This window comes from Gadus macrocephalus, chromosome 22 (genome assembly GCF_031168955.1).
Source record: "Gadus macrocephalus chromosome 22, ASM3116895v1".
Lineage (NCBI taxonomy): Eukaryota > Metazoa > Chordata > Actinopteri > Gadiformes > Gadidae > Gadus > Gadus macrocephalus.
The window spans coordinates 17,736,504-17,751,999 of record NC_082403.1 but is presented as its reverse complement, the minus strand read 5'-3'; the positions used below and the strand labels follow the sequence as shown (position 1 = coordinate 17,751,999).

The window sequence follows — 15,496 nt, the reverse complement described above, 5'->3', positions numbered from 1 at the left end:
CTGTGTTGCTGACCACCAGACCTCAGTGGTAGTCAAGGGACTCTGTACAATATTACTCTACAGCCTTTATTGTTGCGTGTATCAAACTAAGATGAAGAAAGGAAATCTTGAAAATAAATAAAATGTGATATGCAGATACACAAGACACTAATCTCACTGAAGGTTTATTGTCAGAATCTCCAGGATAAAAACAGCCATTTCCAACGTATGCAGATATGCGTACAATAATAATGCATATGCAAACAAAGCATTACACAAATATAAATGGATTAACAAAAAGACGAGTCATGCACCTCCGACAATCACATTACTCCCTTGGTCATCTGCAATTCAGACATAAATACAGATACCATATTCTATGTATTTTATATATACTATATTTCTGAGGGCCATTAGTTATTACAGGAACAGTCCATTGTTATCCACTTGACTTCCCGAGGGTCCGGCCCGCCACAGTGATGGATGAGTGGATGGGTCGCGTGCAGAGCCTTCCTCAGCCCCATAGCAAACTAGTCGAGAGTTGAAGAGATAAAACAGAATAAACATGGTAAACCTGGTAACATCCCTTCAGACTTGAAGCGGACAATGCTTTGTCCATGTCATTTGTCCAGCAATATAGCAGGATCTTTGTGATAAGAGCACTGCAATTATTCAACAAACTCCAAACTGACCAAGACATTGATTCAAAAAGACAAAAGGGCTGTATTACAAGAACAGGGAAGTTATTTAGCCATGTTATATTGTTAACTGAGGTTTTAGTCAGGAGGGAAGGGTACAATGGTATGATCACAGGTTTGGTCCTCAAAGTGACATCTTGTACACACCTCAGAATTGTGGGTTCAGGCATTCCGGGATCCGCTCCACGCTGGAAGCCTGAAATTAAAAAAAAAGGTATTGTTTGAGCCCATCAGGTACAGCCTAATGGAGCATCATACTCATAACGCATCATACTCATAGGCTATAACGCATCCTGCCGACCACTCAGGAGGCTCGAACGTAAATTAGAATCTGGCAAAAACTGATCACAAATAAAAAAAAAAACACAAGGTCCAATCTGCATGGTTCAGTGTGTTAACAATATCTTAACGTTGGATTAAGGGCTGAGCCAGAAACAATAGCTGATACACAAACAAGAGTCTGTTGGTGTTTCCACGATACAGGCCTATGATGGCTAACCCGAGCACCAGCCCGATAATAGGCTATGAAGAGTACAAACAAATATATCGCCGACACTGTCGGTACAACAGCCAAATGCCAAGAACTAACAATCACTAGGTTAACCCATTTCCTGTATACTACAAAGATAGATTCATAATTGTTAGTTGCAGTTGCAGACCAAACCATATCCAACTCTACAAGAATGAGTTGGATTAACATTATACAGCATACTTGTACACTGTAAAAGGTTACTACTGTGACCAAGTAGTTTGTCTCTCGAAGGAGAGACAAATTTTTCATTTGCCCTTCATTTGCGAACAATCCTGAAACAGCATTTGAAATACTTTATTACTGTAAGTCTAAGACTAAGATACTTTTCCCATACAGACGGGAAATAAGAGGGTCTGACACATGTTTTTTGTGCCAGGATTAACGCAAACTGGGAATGGGCCTGGTTGTTGGATTTGGCTCCAGGAGAGACAGCTCAGTGGGAGGATTACCCCCACAGATGCGTCTCACTGGATGGCTGCAAATTAATGAATTATTTTAGGTGATGACTAAAGTTTCCCCGGATATTTAAAGTATGACTGGGGAAGTATTTCCCAACCGGAGACAGGAAGTCCTGTATGATGAAATTGATAACGAAACATCTACCGGTATGTCGACAATCTGCAGCATTCTCCTGCAATCCCGCGATCAATTTAGAGGTCACGAGTCGATGAGCGTCCCTGATGATATCTTCAACGGATGCACGTTCATCGCAGACAACTCCTCCCTCAAGCACCGCCCACCACAGAGTGAAGGACAAGCCACACACGTCTCAGCAGAACTACCAGACTCCAACCACAATAGCCACAATATATCGCCACAGATATGTTGATGTCAAAAACGGATAAGTAAAGACCTGCAGCTGAATGCACACTAATACATGGCAGGGCCACTAACTATGATGACTGATGAATATGATTTTTATTGTATTCTCCTCAGGCCTCACTGTTGATTGTCTCAAGGATAATCCGAGGAAGCCCCAGCAGACACTCCTACAAAGGAGGCACTGACTCCCAGAGAAAGGTCTGAAGACCGTAAAGACAACCCGGCCTTTCTATTTTACCATCATACGGATAAACACTGTCGTGCATCCCCGCGTGTGATCACGCATTTTACCAACACATGGTCGATAGGCAAATATGCTAAGCTACATTGCTAGCTTGACACAAAATGACAGATAACCCCCGAATGTTAAGACACTGACCTAGGTAGAGCACCGTAGGAATGAAGCCCCATCGGATGACGAACTGGCCGCATTGGAAGACCTGCTGCAGCCGCTGCTTGGTCTCTTTACTCAGTTTAGCCATGGCTCAAAGGCAGAGCTTCAGACGCGGCAGGCAGCTTCGTGTGGATTACAAGCAGCAGGCTGACAGGAGCGGAGCGGACTGGGTGAAGAGCGGACTGGGCGACAGGGTTGCCAGATTGGGCTGAAAATCGGGCCCAACCTGGCTACAGCACGGCGAACGAGCTGCAGTCATTGTTGACAGATTCGGCAAACTGTCCCGCCCAAACTGGCAACACTGTTTGGTGACTTCCCTCGGGGATAGAGTGCCGTAAACCCGAGAATAGTGTCGTGGGTGAATAGGCCAAAGCGCGTCATCTAGAGGTCGATGTAATCTGTAACATTGTGCGATTAAATATTGACGCAGTACCGATTTAACGTTAGTCAAGTATTGGGATTTTGGTGTTTGTTGCACATTAGGCACGTTTTTATTGGGAAGCTGAATACTGAATACCGTAAGCGTGATTTCAAGGCGTTGCTCAGGTCTTATGCATGGTGGCGAGTTCAGACAGAGAATGGCCGTTTCTCAATTCGCGTACTTGTGCGTGCTCGTGTGCTCGTGGACTCGTGAAACGTCATCAGTCGTTGCCCGAGCACTGTTCCACTGCAATAGGGTCCGACCAGAGCCCGTCTACGAATGCCGCGTTTCCACTGCAGGGTGCGGAACGGATCGGATCGCAAAGGTGCGGGTCGGGTCGCGTTTCCACCGCCAAAAGTGGGCGTGACCCGGACTTTGCCGTACCCGTTCCGGCCCCATTCTCGGGACTCCTCTGTTGCGGTACCCAAAACGAGACCAGACGCCTGAAAGGGTCCCGTGAAATTCTAGCTACACCCCCCCTCCGTTGATTGGTCGACAGAATCGTCACTTCCGGGTGACGCGGGGATAAAAACAAACAAACAGTAGCCTCGAGGTATTATTCTTTACAATTAACATGTCGCGTAAAAAGCTTGCTTGGGCGAACAAGGAGGTGGAGACGCTCGTCTGCATTCTTGGGGAGGAAGACGTTGTTTACGATGTTTACGTAGCTGCCGCGGCGATCGACATCCGGGCTACCACCAAGGGTACTGTCGGCAGTGGAAACGCGACCTCGGAACTGAGCTGGGCTATACCGCCCCCTCCCTACCGCACCTTTGCGATCCGATCCGTTCCGCACCCTGCAGTGGAAATGGGGCAGAAGAGCCTGGGCACTCCCTATACGCCCCATTGTACCGATTTTGGTTGTAGTTCCATGAGACACCCACTAGGGGTGATCGCGGGCGAGTCCAGATTGAATGGGAGTCTATGGGGCTAAACGGCTAATTATGCCTCTTTCACCTGCTTGTCGTTGAAATATCGCAAATTTTATTGTAGATTCCGCAAGTTCAATATAGATTATGGTTCAAAAGTCAAATGAGTGAGTACTTATGTCCTTTCGATTTCTTACAGTTTGGGCCGTTGTTGGCCATACACGCTAGCATTCTGCTAATGAATGCTGATTGGTCAGGGACGGATTTGCGACTGATTACGACCAGAGAGAGACCCCTCTTACGGCATCTGAAGCTGAAGAGCAATCAGAAACGTGTTAACTCAATTTTTGAGTACTGTATTTATATTTTCCTGCATTTATTTTTTAGATAGTATGTATGGTGAAAGTAGGCTACATGGGCATAAATTGAATTTCTTCCATTTCTTTCGTTCAATGTTCAATGTGTTATATACATGGTAGGTACGGTATGACCACCTTAAATAATACAGTCAATATCCCGCTCAATATCATTTAATCTGTCAGTCTATTTTTCGAAAATAAAGATAGTTTAAAAAAGAAATGCCTCGTAAATGTGCAATGATAAACTGCACTTACAGTGGAAACGGATTGTCCGTCTTTTCGTTTACCAAGGACAGAAAAAGGTAACGTTCTTGCTTGCTCCTGTATGAATGGTCCTAGGCTACCTGAGGCTTCACCTGGTAATGAAAGTTGCGCTGGAGCCCGGGTAATATCGCACATGGCTTATTCAAGTTGCGCGCTAGACATTCTCTAAAGTGTCGAGACTCAAGCACTTAATTTACCTTAACCGATTGTTCCATACAAATGGTTAGTTAACGATTTAACAACTTCAACATCTGCTATTACAGTCGTTATTTTTTTGTAGGACTTGGGCTAATGACCTTGCACAGAGGGAAAACCATCTACACCACTTGTCATTGATTTCTATGCATTCACTGATCTTTACAGATGGGTTTGTTTTAAGCCATTGAATATACCGTAATTGCTCTGCCATGCAACACATTATAAGCTACACATGTTTGTTAAATGAGAAATATGGTCTGGATCACATTGAAACAGTAACAGTTGTATAACAGTAATTATACAAACATTATACCAACATTGCAACAGGCAAGTTTATTCAAACATCACACTAACAAGAACACAATAAGAACAGTAACTAATAAAAAAAAAAGATAAATGATTTAACAACACTGAACATACTGAACAGAGGCAGGGGGAAAGGACAGAGGAAGAAGACTTGTCCGTTGTCACAGCATCAAGGTCCGACTGTAGAGATCAAGAAAGGAAGAGGCATGAGGAGAACAACAGAACACTGCTCTCTAGCAGATTGTTTACTGATGTAAACTAAATTGATGCAGTCTTAAAATTATGATTCTAATCCAGGTTTCTATTTTAGGAGAAAGAAATGGCTCATAATCGTTACTAAAAAAAAGCTTTATCATCGGCACTAGTGAGGATTAGAAAAAACACTCTCTGTAAGTAACATACATATGTAAAACATTCACGCATTTCTTTTTTTTACATTAGCTCACTAAAACTCTGTAACTAGGGCAAAAAAAAAGCCTTACCTCCAACAGCTGGTGTTATCGTTGCGGGACAAGGGAAGTGCTTTAGAAACTGCCGTAAAGCAGTACCTCTGACAGTATTACAGTGTGTGACGTCATCGCATGTTTTTAACGCCTTTTTAGAACAGATACATGACCTTAAAAAATGCAATATTCAGCTGAGTTTATTATCTTAACCCCACCCTTTGATAGCAACTTTAAAATTACTTGACAAAAAATTACATCGTGAGAAAAGTGGATTCTGAGGATAAACCCCCGTTGGCTCCCATTCATTCTGGACTCGCCTACGAGCGCCCCGCGTGGTCAAAGATTATTACTGCAACCAGTCCAGAAACCCGGAACTAACCCGCGAGTGCCAGTTCTCCTCATATTAGACATTCTGGTCCGACTGCGTCCTGCGTCCTGGCAAGACACGCCCCGTGTAGAAATACACGCCCCTCGTGGGAAATACACGCCCCTCGACTGACCAATCTCAGCGTGATGACGTAATACGTAGGATTGTGATTTCCTCTCAGCGTGATGACGTAATACGTAGGATTGTGATTTCCTACTGAGATCGGGGAGTAACGTAGGATTGTGATTTCCTACTGAGATCGGGGAGTAATTTTCCAACGTCATCGTTAACTCTTCTGAACCATGTCAGAGTGGCTGGCAGTGAAATGTGCACAGAATGTGGTGTAGACTATCAAGTTGGTAAGAAACAACTGATAATACCGTGACATCATTTTATTTATAAAGACAAATGAAAATGGTTTTAGAACTGGTTATATAAATGATAACATAAAGAATCGGCCCCCGGTCCCCCAGTTCAATTAAAACAATGGGTAAAATGTCGCTACTCCCAAGAAGCAAACACTTTCAGCTTTCTCCGGTCAAACATCTCCACACAGAACATTTCGTAGTCCTTCTTTGAATTGAAGAAGAACTGGAACGGTTCAATCCTGTTTAGGCTTTCTTCCGGGCAACTGCGGTCAACGGATTTCAGCTCTGCTAATAATGCCTGCTGCTCTGCACCTTCCACCCCAATGACCATCGGGAGAGAAACGTGGTCGGTGAAGGTCTGCAACTGGCACCATGCTGCTGCCTCAATTGTGTCCTTCAGGAAAACATCATCTGCCTTGAAGAAAGAAAAATAATTTGTGTCTGTACTTGGCAAAAAAAACAATAATTGACATCCTACTCTCGCAAAACCACACAATGGTATGCTAACGAGGGCTACTACTGATGAGTTTTCAATGATGAACAAAACTATTCAACTATAGTCATCTGACCTATTGTATCTGGCTATATATACAGTACTAACAGTGGAGTTAAAAAGTTAGTGTAATACTTTGCTCATGGGCGGTGTCATTTAAATTCTGGCTCTTAATATTCACAAAAATATTTATTGGAATTTACTCTGAAAATGTCAGGCTGACCAAAGAGTAATGAAGAGAAACCGAATTTGCATTTACTGATAACTGTGATGTCAAATGCATATACTTGGCTTTACAGAGGTACAAAGTAAAGTTACTTAAAGGATACAAGCCTTAGAATTGTACATTTTCGCCCCTATTCCACTTGTATTGTTTACAGACAATACTTATGCATACGATAGGGAATTCTTAGTAAGGGAAACATGACTCAGGCCATAAGGGTAGGCTACATTTTTTTATTATAGAGAAAGGGAAGGTCATTACACAAAGCATTTAAAGTAAATAAAAAAGTAAATACAAAATATGTGCAATAACATTAAGGGATACAATTATTATTAAAAATGGGAAACACAAGAGGCATTGGCAGGTATAAGTTAACACAAAAAAAAGTACAAAATTAAGGGGACGGAGAAGAGGGCCCCCAGAATTGGGACCCAGAGGCAGAGCAGATGTGTGTGTGTGTGTGTGTGTGTGTGTGTGTGTGTGTGTGTGTGTGTGTGTGTGTGTGTGTGTGTGTGTGTGTGTGTGTGTGTGTGTGTGTGTGTGTGGCGCAGCCAAACATCTCGCAGGGGCCCCTTCTACAATATTTCGGGTTAGGGTTATTACAGCAATAGGTGTATATAAGATAACTTCTTACCTTGGTCAAAACCTTCCGCTTCCGCTTCCGTGTTACCCGGAACACCGGTGCCAGGAGTCCATTCACCATCTGGTGTCCTTCTTGGGTGAAATGACAGAATCTTTTGCCACATCTGCAGTAGAAAGAAAGGGAAAGAAAGACAGAAAGAAAGTCAAAGAAAAAAAAACACGCAACACACACACACACACACACACACACACACACACACACACACACAGGGTTGCCAAGCCAACATGAAAAATGTATTTATTTTGCATTTGTAGGTTAAGATCCATACCCTTCAATCCCGTAGTTGTCCAAAAGGAGCTTGCACCACCACCTCCTGAGATGAGGCATATCCAACTGAAGAGGAACATTAAAATGAAGTTTACCACATAACCATTATGATGCTGCTTCTAAATACTGACGCTAGCACACAGATAGTACTTACAACGTTGAAATCGAAGTGCGCGTCCATGGTAATGTACCAGGAGTACTGTAGAACATAGAATGTAATAATGTTGGGTTGTGATCATAGGCAGGGTGTGATTTTACCAGCAATTGGCATGCTTAGGCAGTTAAGACTAGTTTATAGTCATCTTAGAAAAAAATGTGGCCATTATAACATTAGAACATTAGAAAATAAAATGCTGCGTGTTAAAAAAGGTATGATAAAGCAAATTAATGGAGCATGGTAACTCACCATGACCATAAAGACTCCACAGTCGATGCCATATAGTTGTTGTGGAACACCCTGTGCCATAAAACGATGAACAGTCATAGCCCTACACACATTTTCCTGATGTGCTTGTTATCTCAGCAATTATTACCTCAATGTCCAAGCCAGTCTCCTCGGTCCAGGTGCCAGGCATCAATTGTTGCGCAACAACCCTAATACAAATGTGATGACAAGCATTGTACAGTTGTCAGGTTAGACAGCAAAGTGAGAAAGATGCAAAACATAAAAGGAAACTAGGCAAATCAGGGGAACGTGATTGCCTAGTAACGACTTTAACTTTGGCAAGTCAGGGGAACGTGACCACCTTCCAAAATGAGGTGTGGGAAACTAGGCAAGTCAGGGGCTAACCACATAGCCATGGGATGACAACTTCAAATCGGTAACACGGCGAAATGATGATAATCAAATCAATACAAACCAGTGAGAGTATATTGCGACAAAAACCAACACGGCATCAAACGCGGTACTTAACAATTAAATAGGTAACATGAAAAGCAACAACTGTTAAGCTTAAGCAATATCAACATAAAAGAAAAGTTAGCAGAGACATCCCAAAAACGCAGCCAATTTGTGGTTGGATTGACGACACATTATTACGCTGTGAGTGTACATGAAAATTTAAAGTAGAACTACACCAAGAACAATGACAGTATACGATCTCTGACTGATAATGCAGTCCACTTACCAAATCAATCGAGGCAATCATCTTTCTGCTGTCTGCTGTTGACCAGTTCGTTACATCTCCGGAGTAGGTTCGACAAGAGAAGAGACGCCGTCGTGAATCAGAACAATCAGGGCCGACTACGCCCCCGACCCTACTCTGTATAGGCGTGTATTTCACACGAGGGGCGTGTATTTCCCACGAGGGGCGTGTATTTCCCACGAGGGGCGTGTATTTCTAGGACGCAGGACGCAGTCGGACCCTACTGTTCCAATAGAGTGGCGAAGTCACGCCCCTTCCGGTAGGGCTCATGGGACCTATGAGATCGAAAAATATGAATGGGTATCAATGGAGAGAAAATAATTATTTTCTGGTCCCAGTCTTTATATGCCCTGGATTACACATATGTTGTTTGTGGATTTAAATGATAATTTTTCATGCAAAGAAAACTAAAAATGTTCGTGAAGAAGTTTGATAATTTTAGGTTTTATGTGAGGCCGCTTTGTGAACTACAGCTCTTCGCTGCTCTCGACGCATATGATATACGTCACCACACCCGCCCTTGGAACTCGGCACAGAGATGGCGAACTCTCTGCCCCACTTCACCGCTTTTTCCAAGGGGAGGATAAAAGCATCGAAAGAGGTGAAAACCATTATAAGTCGGGGCACGTGCAGAGTTTCAGTTATGCCGATGGGAAGATTGTCGGTCTTCTCCACGCCAGTCGCAGGGAGCATGACGTCACATACGAGCCGTGTAGTCTTTCTCGTTGTGTTTTCTCTACAGCCTTTATCTGAACAATTGCACAATAAACGGTCAAACTCTTTGCATGAAAAATTATCCTTTAAATCCACAAACAACATATGTGTAATCCAGGGCATATAAAGACCGGGACCAGAAAATAATTATTTTCTCTCCATTGACACCCATTCATATTTTTCGATCTCATAGGTCCCATGAGCCCTACCGGAAGGGGCGTGACTTCAACGTGACTACAACGAGAAAGACTACACGGCTCGTATGTGACGTCACGCTCCCTGCGACTGGCGTGGAGAAGACCGACAATCTTCCCATCGGCATAACTGAAACTCTGCACGTGCCCCGATTTATAATGGTTTTCACCTCTTTCGATGCTTTTATCCTCCCCTTGGAAAAAGCGGTGAAGTGGGGCAGAGAGATCGCCATCTCTGTGCCGAGTTCCAAGGGCGGGTGTGGTGACGTATATCATATGCGTCTAGAGCAGCGAAGAGCTGTAGTTCACAAAGCGGCCTCACATAAAACCTAAAATTATCAAACTTCTTCACGAACATTTTTAGTTTTCTTTGCATGAAAAATTATCATTTAAATCCACAAACAACATATGTGTAATCCAGGGCATATAAAGACTGGGACCAGAAAATAATTATTTTCTCTCCATTGACACCCATTCATATTTTTCGATCTCATAGGTCCCATGAGCCCTACCGGAAGGGGCGTGACTTCGCCACTCTATTCGAAGCACGCATCAAGCGAGTACTGTCGTAAAACCCGGAAGTGTTCTTGATGCGTGCTCGATCTCGCCGGTTTCACCGAGCATGCATCGGAGGTGGCTCGTGTGTGCTTGCAATCGCTATAAATCCCAGGATGCATTTCGCACTCGCAGCAGTACGATGGCGGACAATATGGAGAAGACGCACAACTGTAGCTTAAGTTACTCTTAACTTATATATATATTTATATAATATAATAATAATAATATAAGATAATATATAAATATATATATATAAAGTCGTGTGTGTATAGCTCATACACATGACAGGACACGCATATCTTTTCAATTTTTATTCATTCAGAATATTTACATACTATTTGACAATGAAAGAGGCTGGGATTTTGTTTTATATCATTTGTTTATATTGTTCAGTAGTATATGCCTAAATGAGGCCGTAGCACAGTTAACGGACGAGCAGAGGTGGTGACGTCATCGAGTCCGCTGCTGTTCCAATTGCAGGTACGTACTCGCGTGCTCGCAAGTCTGTGCTTGAAGTACGGACTTGCCAAGTACGTGCTTGCAAGTCATCGAGTCCGTAGTACGCGTGCTAGGAATTGAGAAACGGCCAATGTCTAATATGAGGAGAATGGGCACTCGCTGGTTAGTTCCGGTGTTTCAGTTCAAGTGGTGACCATGTTAACTGGTGACCCTCAGCCGAATGCTTCGCTTGTTGTCGTGGCTACGCCAGAGGTTCGAAATCGGGACCAGACACGTAGCTGTCCTTGCGAATGCCTCTTTGATTGGTTATTCAATAAAAGTCCAAAAGATTCTAATCTCATTCGTTTTTGTAGTGTAATTGGAAGAAACTTGTCACGTAGAACCGTTCTAAGCCGAAATAAATGGAAAATGAATGTTTAAAATATGATACATTACGGGATTCGAATTCATACCATTGCGGGGAAAAAATATAACAAACCGCAATTCCATTCCATTGTGCCGTTGACCCACTTGGGAAAAAACCGCCGTAGTATATTAAAATTCACAAATTCTTCTTGAAAACATGAAAGGCAGCCAGATCAACTTGTGACCCTACTATCCATGTTGTTAATAATAATAATAATAATACATTTAATTTAGAGGCGCCTTTCAAGACACCCAAGGTCACCTTACAGAGCATATAGTCATCATTCAAAACTATGTAAAACAGACTAGGAATAAAAGGAAAACAGAGGTTAAACATGAAGAATAATAATAGTTAATAACACTCAAAGACGCCTAAAGTGAAGGGGGGACCTCACTAACCACCACCAAGTAAGTAAGACCATGCATTGGTCGCGTTTCCAAAAGATAAGACGCCTTTACATCCAGTTAATCAAAACCTAATGTTTCCCTCCACTGCTTGAAACTAGCCCAACACTGTTATGCGCTCATTCTATAATTTCGGTCGCCTGATGTGGTGTTGTTGTCCCCTTTCACTGGATGTCTCTGTAAGCAAAGCAGCGACTTCGGAAATTAATGCGTTTACATGCATGACAGCTAGATCGGATTAAGCAATGCAATTGCTTAATCTTAATTGCATTATTGCAACGCAATGTGACGCAAGGCGGTATCACTTTGAGACATAAGTTTATTCAGATCAACAAAGCATACATTCAGATCAACAAAGCATACATTACGGGATTCGAACTCATAACATTTTGGGGGAAAAATATTTCAAATCGAGATTCCATTCCATTGTGCCGTTGAGCCGAAGACTTAGTCAGCTGCAGTAAGAACTATCTTCCTCCTAAGAGCAGGCAGCCAGATCAACTTGTGACCCGACTGTCCATGCTATTATAGACCATGGTATTTGTAAGAAATCGAAAGGACATAAGTATTCATTCATTCGACTTTTGAACTATAATCTATATTGAACTTGCGAAATCTACAATAATATTTGCGATATTTCAACGACAAGCAGGTGAAAGAGACATATTTAGCCGTCTAGCCCCATAGACTCCCATTCATTCTGGACTCGCCCGCGATCACACCCAGTGGATGTCTAATGGAACTACAACGAAGATCGGTACAATGGGGCGTATAGGGAGTGCCCACTGCCCAGGCTCTTCGTAGACGGGCTCTGGTTCAGATCGCTGGGAATTATGGGGAAAACATTTTCGCTACGTCGAAAAGTTCTCGTAAACGACACCTCACGACCAGAGCAATAGAGAGAGCAGAGTGAGAGCAGAGTGGTTATATCTACCACTCTGCTCCCGACACGACGCTCTGATGATTCTACTTCCGTTCGGCAACTGGGGGCTGATTTTGACAACCGATGGTGTGTTCTAGGGTTGTCAAAATTGCTAAAAAATGACATTCGAATGTTCGTTTGGAAAAAAATCACGAATTCGAACTATTCGAATATCACATTCGAATATTATGAGGGACATCGCGAACAGACAGAGGCTCACTCACAAAGCAGATAGGCGCTTGTGTAACCGAGCGTTGGCACTTAGATATTTATATGACAAGAATGACACAAGCGTGGAAGGGAAAATAGTCTCGTTTACTTAGTACATATCAGAAGTCACCCAGTCACAGCGTGAGAGCTGGAATACCTCTATCCAAGTACGGAAACCCCGAGGGGATAAAATACATTCGCTCTTCACAATACTAGTCTGTTACACTTGTACCGCGGGAGTGTTTTTTCACATTAGAATATTATGAGGGACATCGCGAACAGACAGGCTCATTCACAAAGCAGATAGAGGCGCTTGTACCGCGGGAGTGTTTTTTCACATTCGAATATTAATTTTCACGTTCGAATTCGCGTTTTTGGATACATTTCGAACGAATATTCGAACTTCGAATATTCGTTGACAGCCCTAGTGTGTTCCAGATGTCTCGGAAACCAGCCGAGTTGCAAGTAGGGAAATGTCACAGCTCTCTTGCGGCATTACACGGAGGCAAGCCCCCTTTCGGTCGGTCCCTTTCGGAATTCTGATAATCCACCGAGTTCAGTGAGGCAAACAAAAACAAAAATGGCTGCGCTCGTAAAGAGATTTTTTCTTTGTGTTTGTTCCACGTTGTTCATTTTTATGTCGGCAATTTATGTATGACACAGTCTTGCTGTGCGTGCTATACAATCTAAAGTTGTGTTGTTTGTTGTCGAGCTGGTTTGCTAAAGAGGCCAATGTAGCTAACAATAACAACTTCTAGCCACCTGACACAATCACAAAGTCGAACGTTGAGTGGCGAAGTCACGCCCTTTCCGGTAGAGCCCATGGGACCTATGAGATCGAAAAATATGAATGGGTTTCAATGGAGAGAAAGTAATTATTTTCTGGTCACAGTCTTGATATGCCCCGGATTACACATATGTTTGTGGATTGAAATGATAATTTTTCATGCCAAGAGTTTGACCGTTTATTGTGCAATTGCTCAGTTAAAGGCTGTAGAGAAAACACAAGGAGAAAGACTACACGTCTCATATGTGACGTCACGCTCGCTGCGACTGGCGTGGACCTGTCTCCCCCTCGGCATAACTGAAACTCTCCACATGCCCCAATTATAATGGTTTTCACAAGGCTCTTTCGATGCTTTTATCCTCCCCCTGGAAAAAAGCGGTGAAGTGGAGCAGTGAGATTGCATGAAAAATTATCATTTCAATCCAAAAAACAACATATGTGTAATCCAGGGCATATAAGGGGAAAGAAATAATTACTTTCTCTCCATAGAAAAACATATTTTTCGATCTCATATGTCCCATTGGCTCTACCGGAGGATGACTTTGCCATTAAAGGTTGGGTATGGAATTCTCTTTTTTGGCCATTTTTGCAAAATTACTTGAAATCCTTATCATAACCCACTTACAGCCACTGAGTTAGAAGTACTGACATGAAAATTAAACAAGTCAATCATCTGTGGAACGGGCAGGGCTCGGAAAACTCCAGCCAATGATTTCCAGACCCACCGAGTGGCATTGGACAGTAAGTAGGCCTACATCAATCAAACAGTCGTACTGCACTCCCACTCCCCGCGCGACCCCTTTGTGCACGTACTCAAAGCTCGTGACCCAGAGCAAGCTTCTGTTGTTATCCTGCGGTAGCTACTGGAGCTAGCTAACTAGCTAATGGCTCGCTCTCGCGCATCTGTGTTCGCTCGTGCATGATTGCGCGTCCATGTACTTGGAATGGGTGGAGTCAGAATCAGCGTTGAAGGAGAAGGGGTAGGACCATTTGAGTTGTGTATTTTCAAAATCTGCTGGCGTTTCGCAAATCCCATACCCCACCTTTAAGTCCGCCCGTTCCGGATATGTCCATGGTTCCGGTAGACCCCCATGGGACGGACCTCTGAGATCGAAAATATTAATGGGTTTCAATGGAGAGTAAGTAATTATTTTCCGGTCCCAGTCTTTATATGCCCTGGATTACACATGTTTGTGGATTTAAATTATAATTTTTCATGCAAAGAAAACTAAATAAATTCGCGAAGAAGTTTGATAATGTTAGGTTTTGTGTGAGGCCGTTCTGTGAACTACAGCCCCTCGCTGCTCTCGACGCGAATGATATACGTCACAACCACTCTTGTACAGACATGGCGATCTCTCTGCTCCACTTGAGCAGAGAAAAAACATTATAAGTCGGGGCATGTGTAGATTTTCAGTAATGCCAATGGGGATATTGTCGGTCTTGTCCACCCCAGTTGCAGGGAGCGTAATGTCACATACGAGACGTGTTGTCTCTCTCATTGTGTTTTCTCTACACATAAACGGTCAAACTCTTTCCATGAATAATTATCATTTAAATCCACAAACAACATGTGTAATCCGGGGCATATAAAGACTGGGACCAAAAAATAATTACTTTCTCTCCATTGAAACACATTCATATTTTACGATCTCAGAGGTCCCATTGGGGTCTACCGGAAGGGGCGGACTTACGAGATCTCACCCCTTCGCGAATTTCTTTTCGCTAAGAAGTTTGATAATGTTAGTCTTTGTGTGAGGCCGCTTTGTGAACTACAGCTCTTCGCTGCTCTCGACGTGAATGATGTGCTACTACGAGACAATGTCAAAGACCGGTGAGAAAGTTTTACTCAATATAAAAGAATCAACCTGCAGATATTCCAAATATCTATCAAGGTGTTGCTTGTATGCACGAATATATATATTTTTTTCTTGCGAGCTCCTTGATCACCAACAAACACGGAACCTATGTTCCACGGCCAACAGATGGTGGCGGTAATCCTGTTGTTGGTGTGATATATAGCGCTGAAGAAGAACTTTTAGATTCCG

General features: G+C 43.0%; 1 protein-coding gene and 1 long non-coding RNA gene across 2 annotated transcripts; one reads left to right on the top strand and one right to left on the bottom strand.

The window, feature by feature from the left end:
* Positions 1 to 148: 148 nt before the first annotated feature.
* tomm7 (translocase of outer mitochondrial membrane 7 homolog (yeast)) lies at positions 149 to 2,708 on the bottom strand. The gene is made up of 3 exons (XM_060043135.1): positions 2,411 to 2,708; positions 825 to 873; positions 149 to 509 (listed from the first exon to the last, which is right to left on the bottom strand). The coding sequence occupies exons 1-3, from the start codon at positions 2,511 to 2,513 to the stop codon at positions 494 to 496; spliced, it is 168 nt and encodes a 55-aa protein (XP_059899118.1). The 5' UTR covers positions 2,514 to 2,708; the 3' UTR covers positions 149 to 493.
* Positions 1,594 to 2,567, top strand: LOC132450937 (uncharacterized). The gene is made up of 2 exons (XR_009523941.1): positions 1,594 to 2,054; positions 2,146 to 2,567. It is a non-coding gene; the product is annotated as an uncharacterized LOC132450937 (long non-coding RNA).
* Positions 2,709 to 15,496: the final 12,788 nt, after the last annotated feature.

Coding starts and splice junctions, on each gene's coding strand:
- tomm7 (XM_060043135.1), bottom strand. CDS start 2,513: ATGGCTAAACTGAGTAAAGAGACCAAGCAGCGGCTGCAGCAGGTCTTC. Junction 874..2,410: donor TCCTACGGTGCTCTACCTAG/GTCAGTGTCTTA, acceptor TTTTAATTTCAG/GCTTCCAGCGTGGAGCGGAT.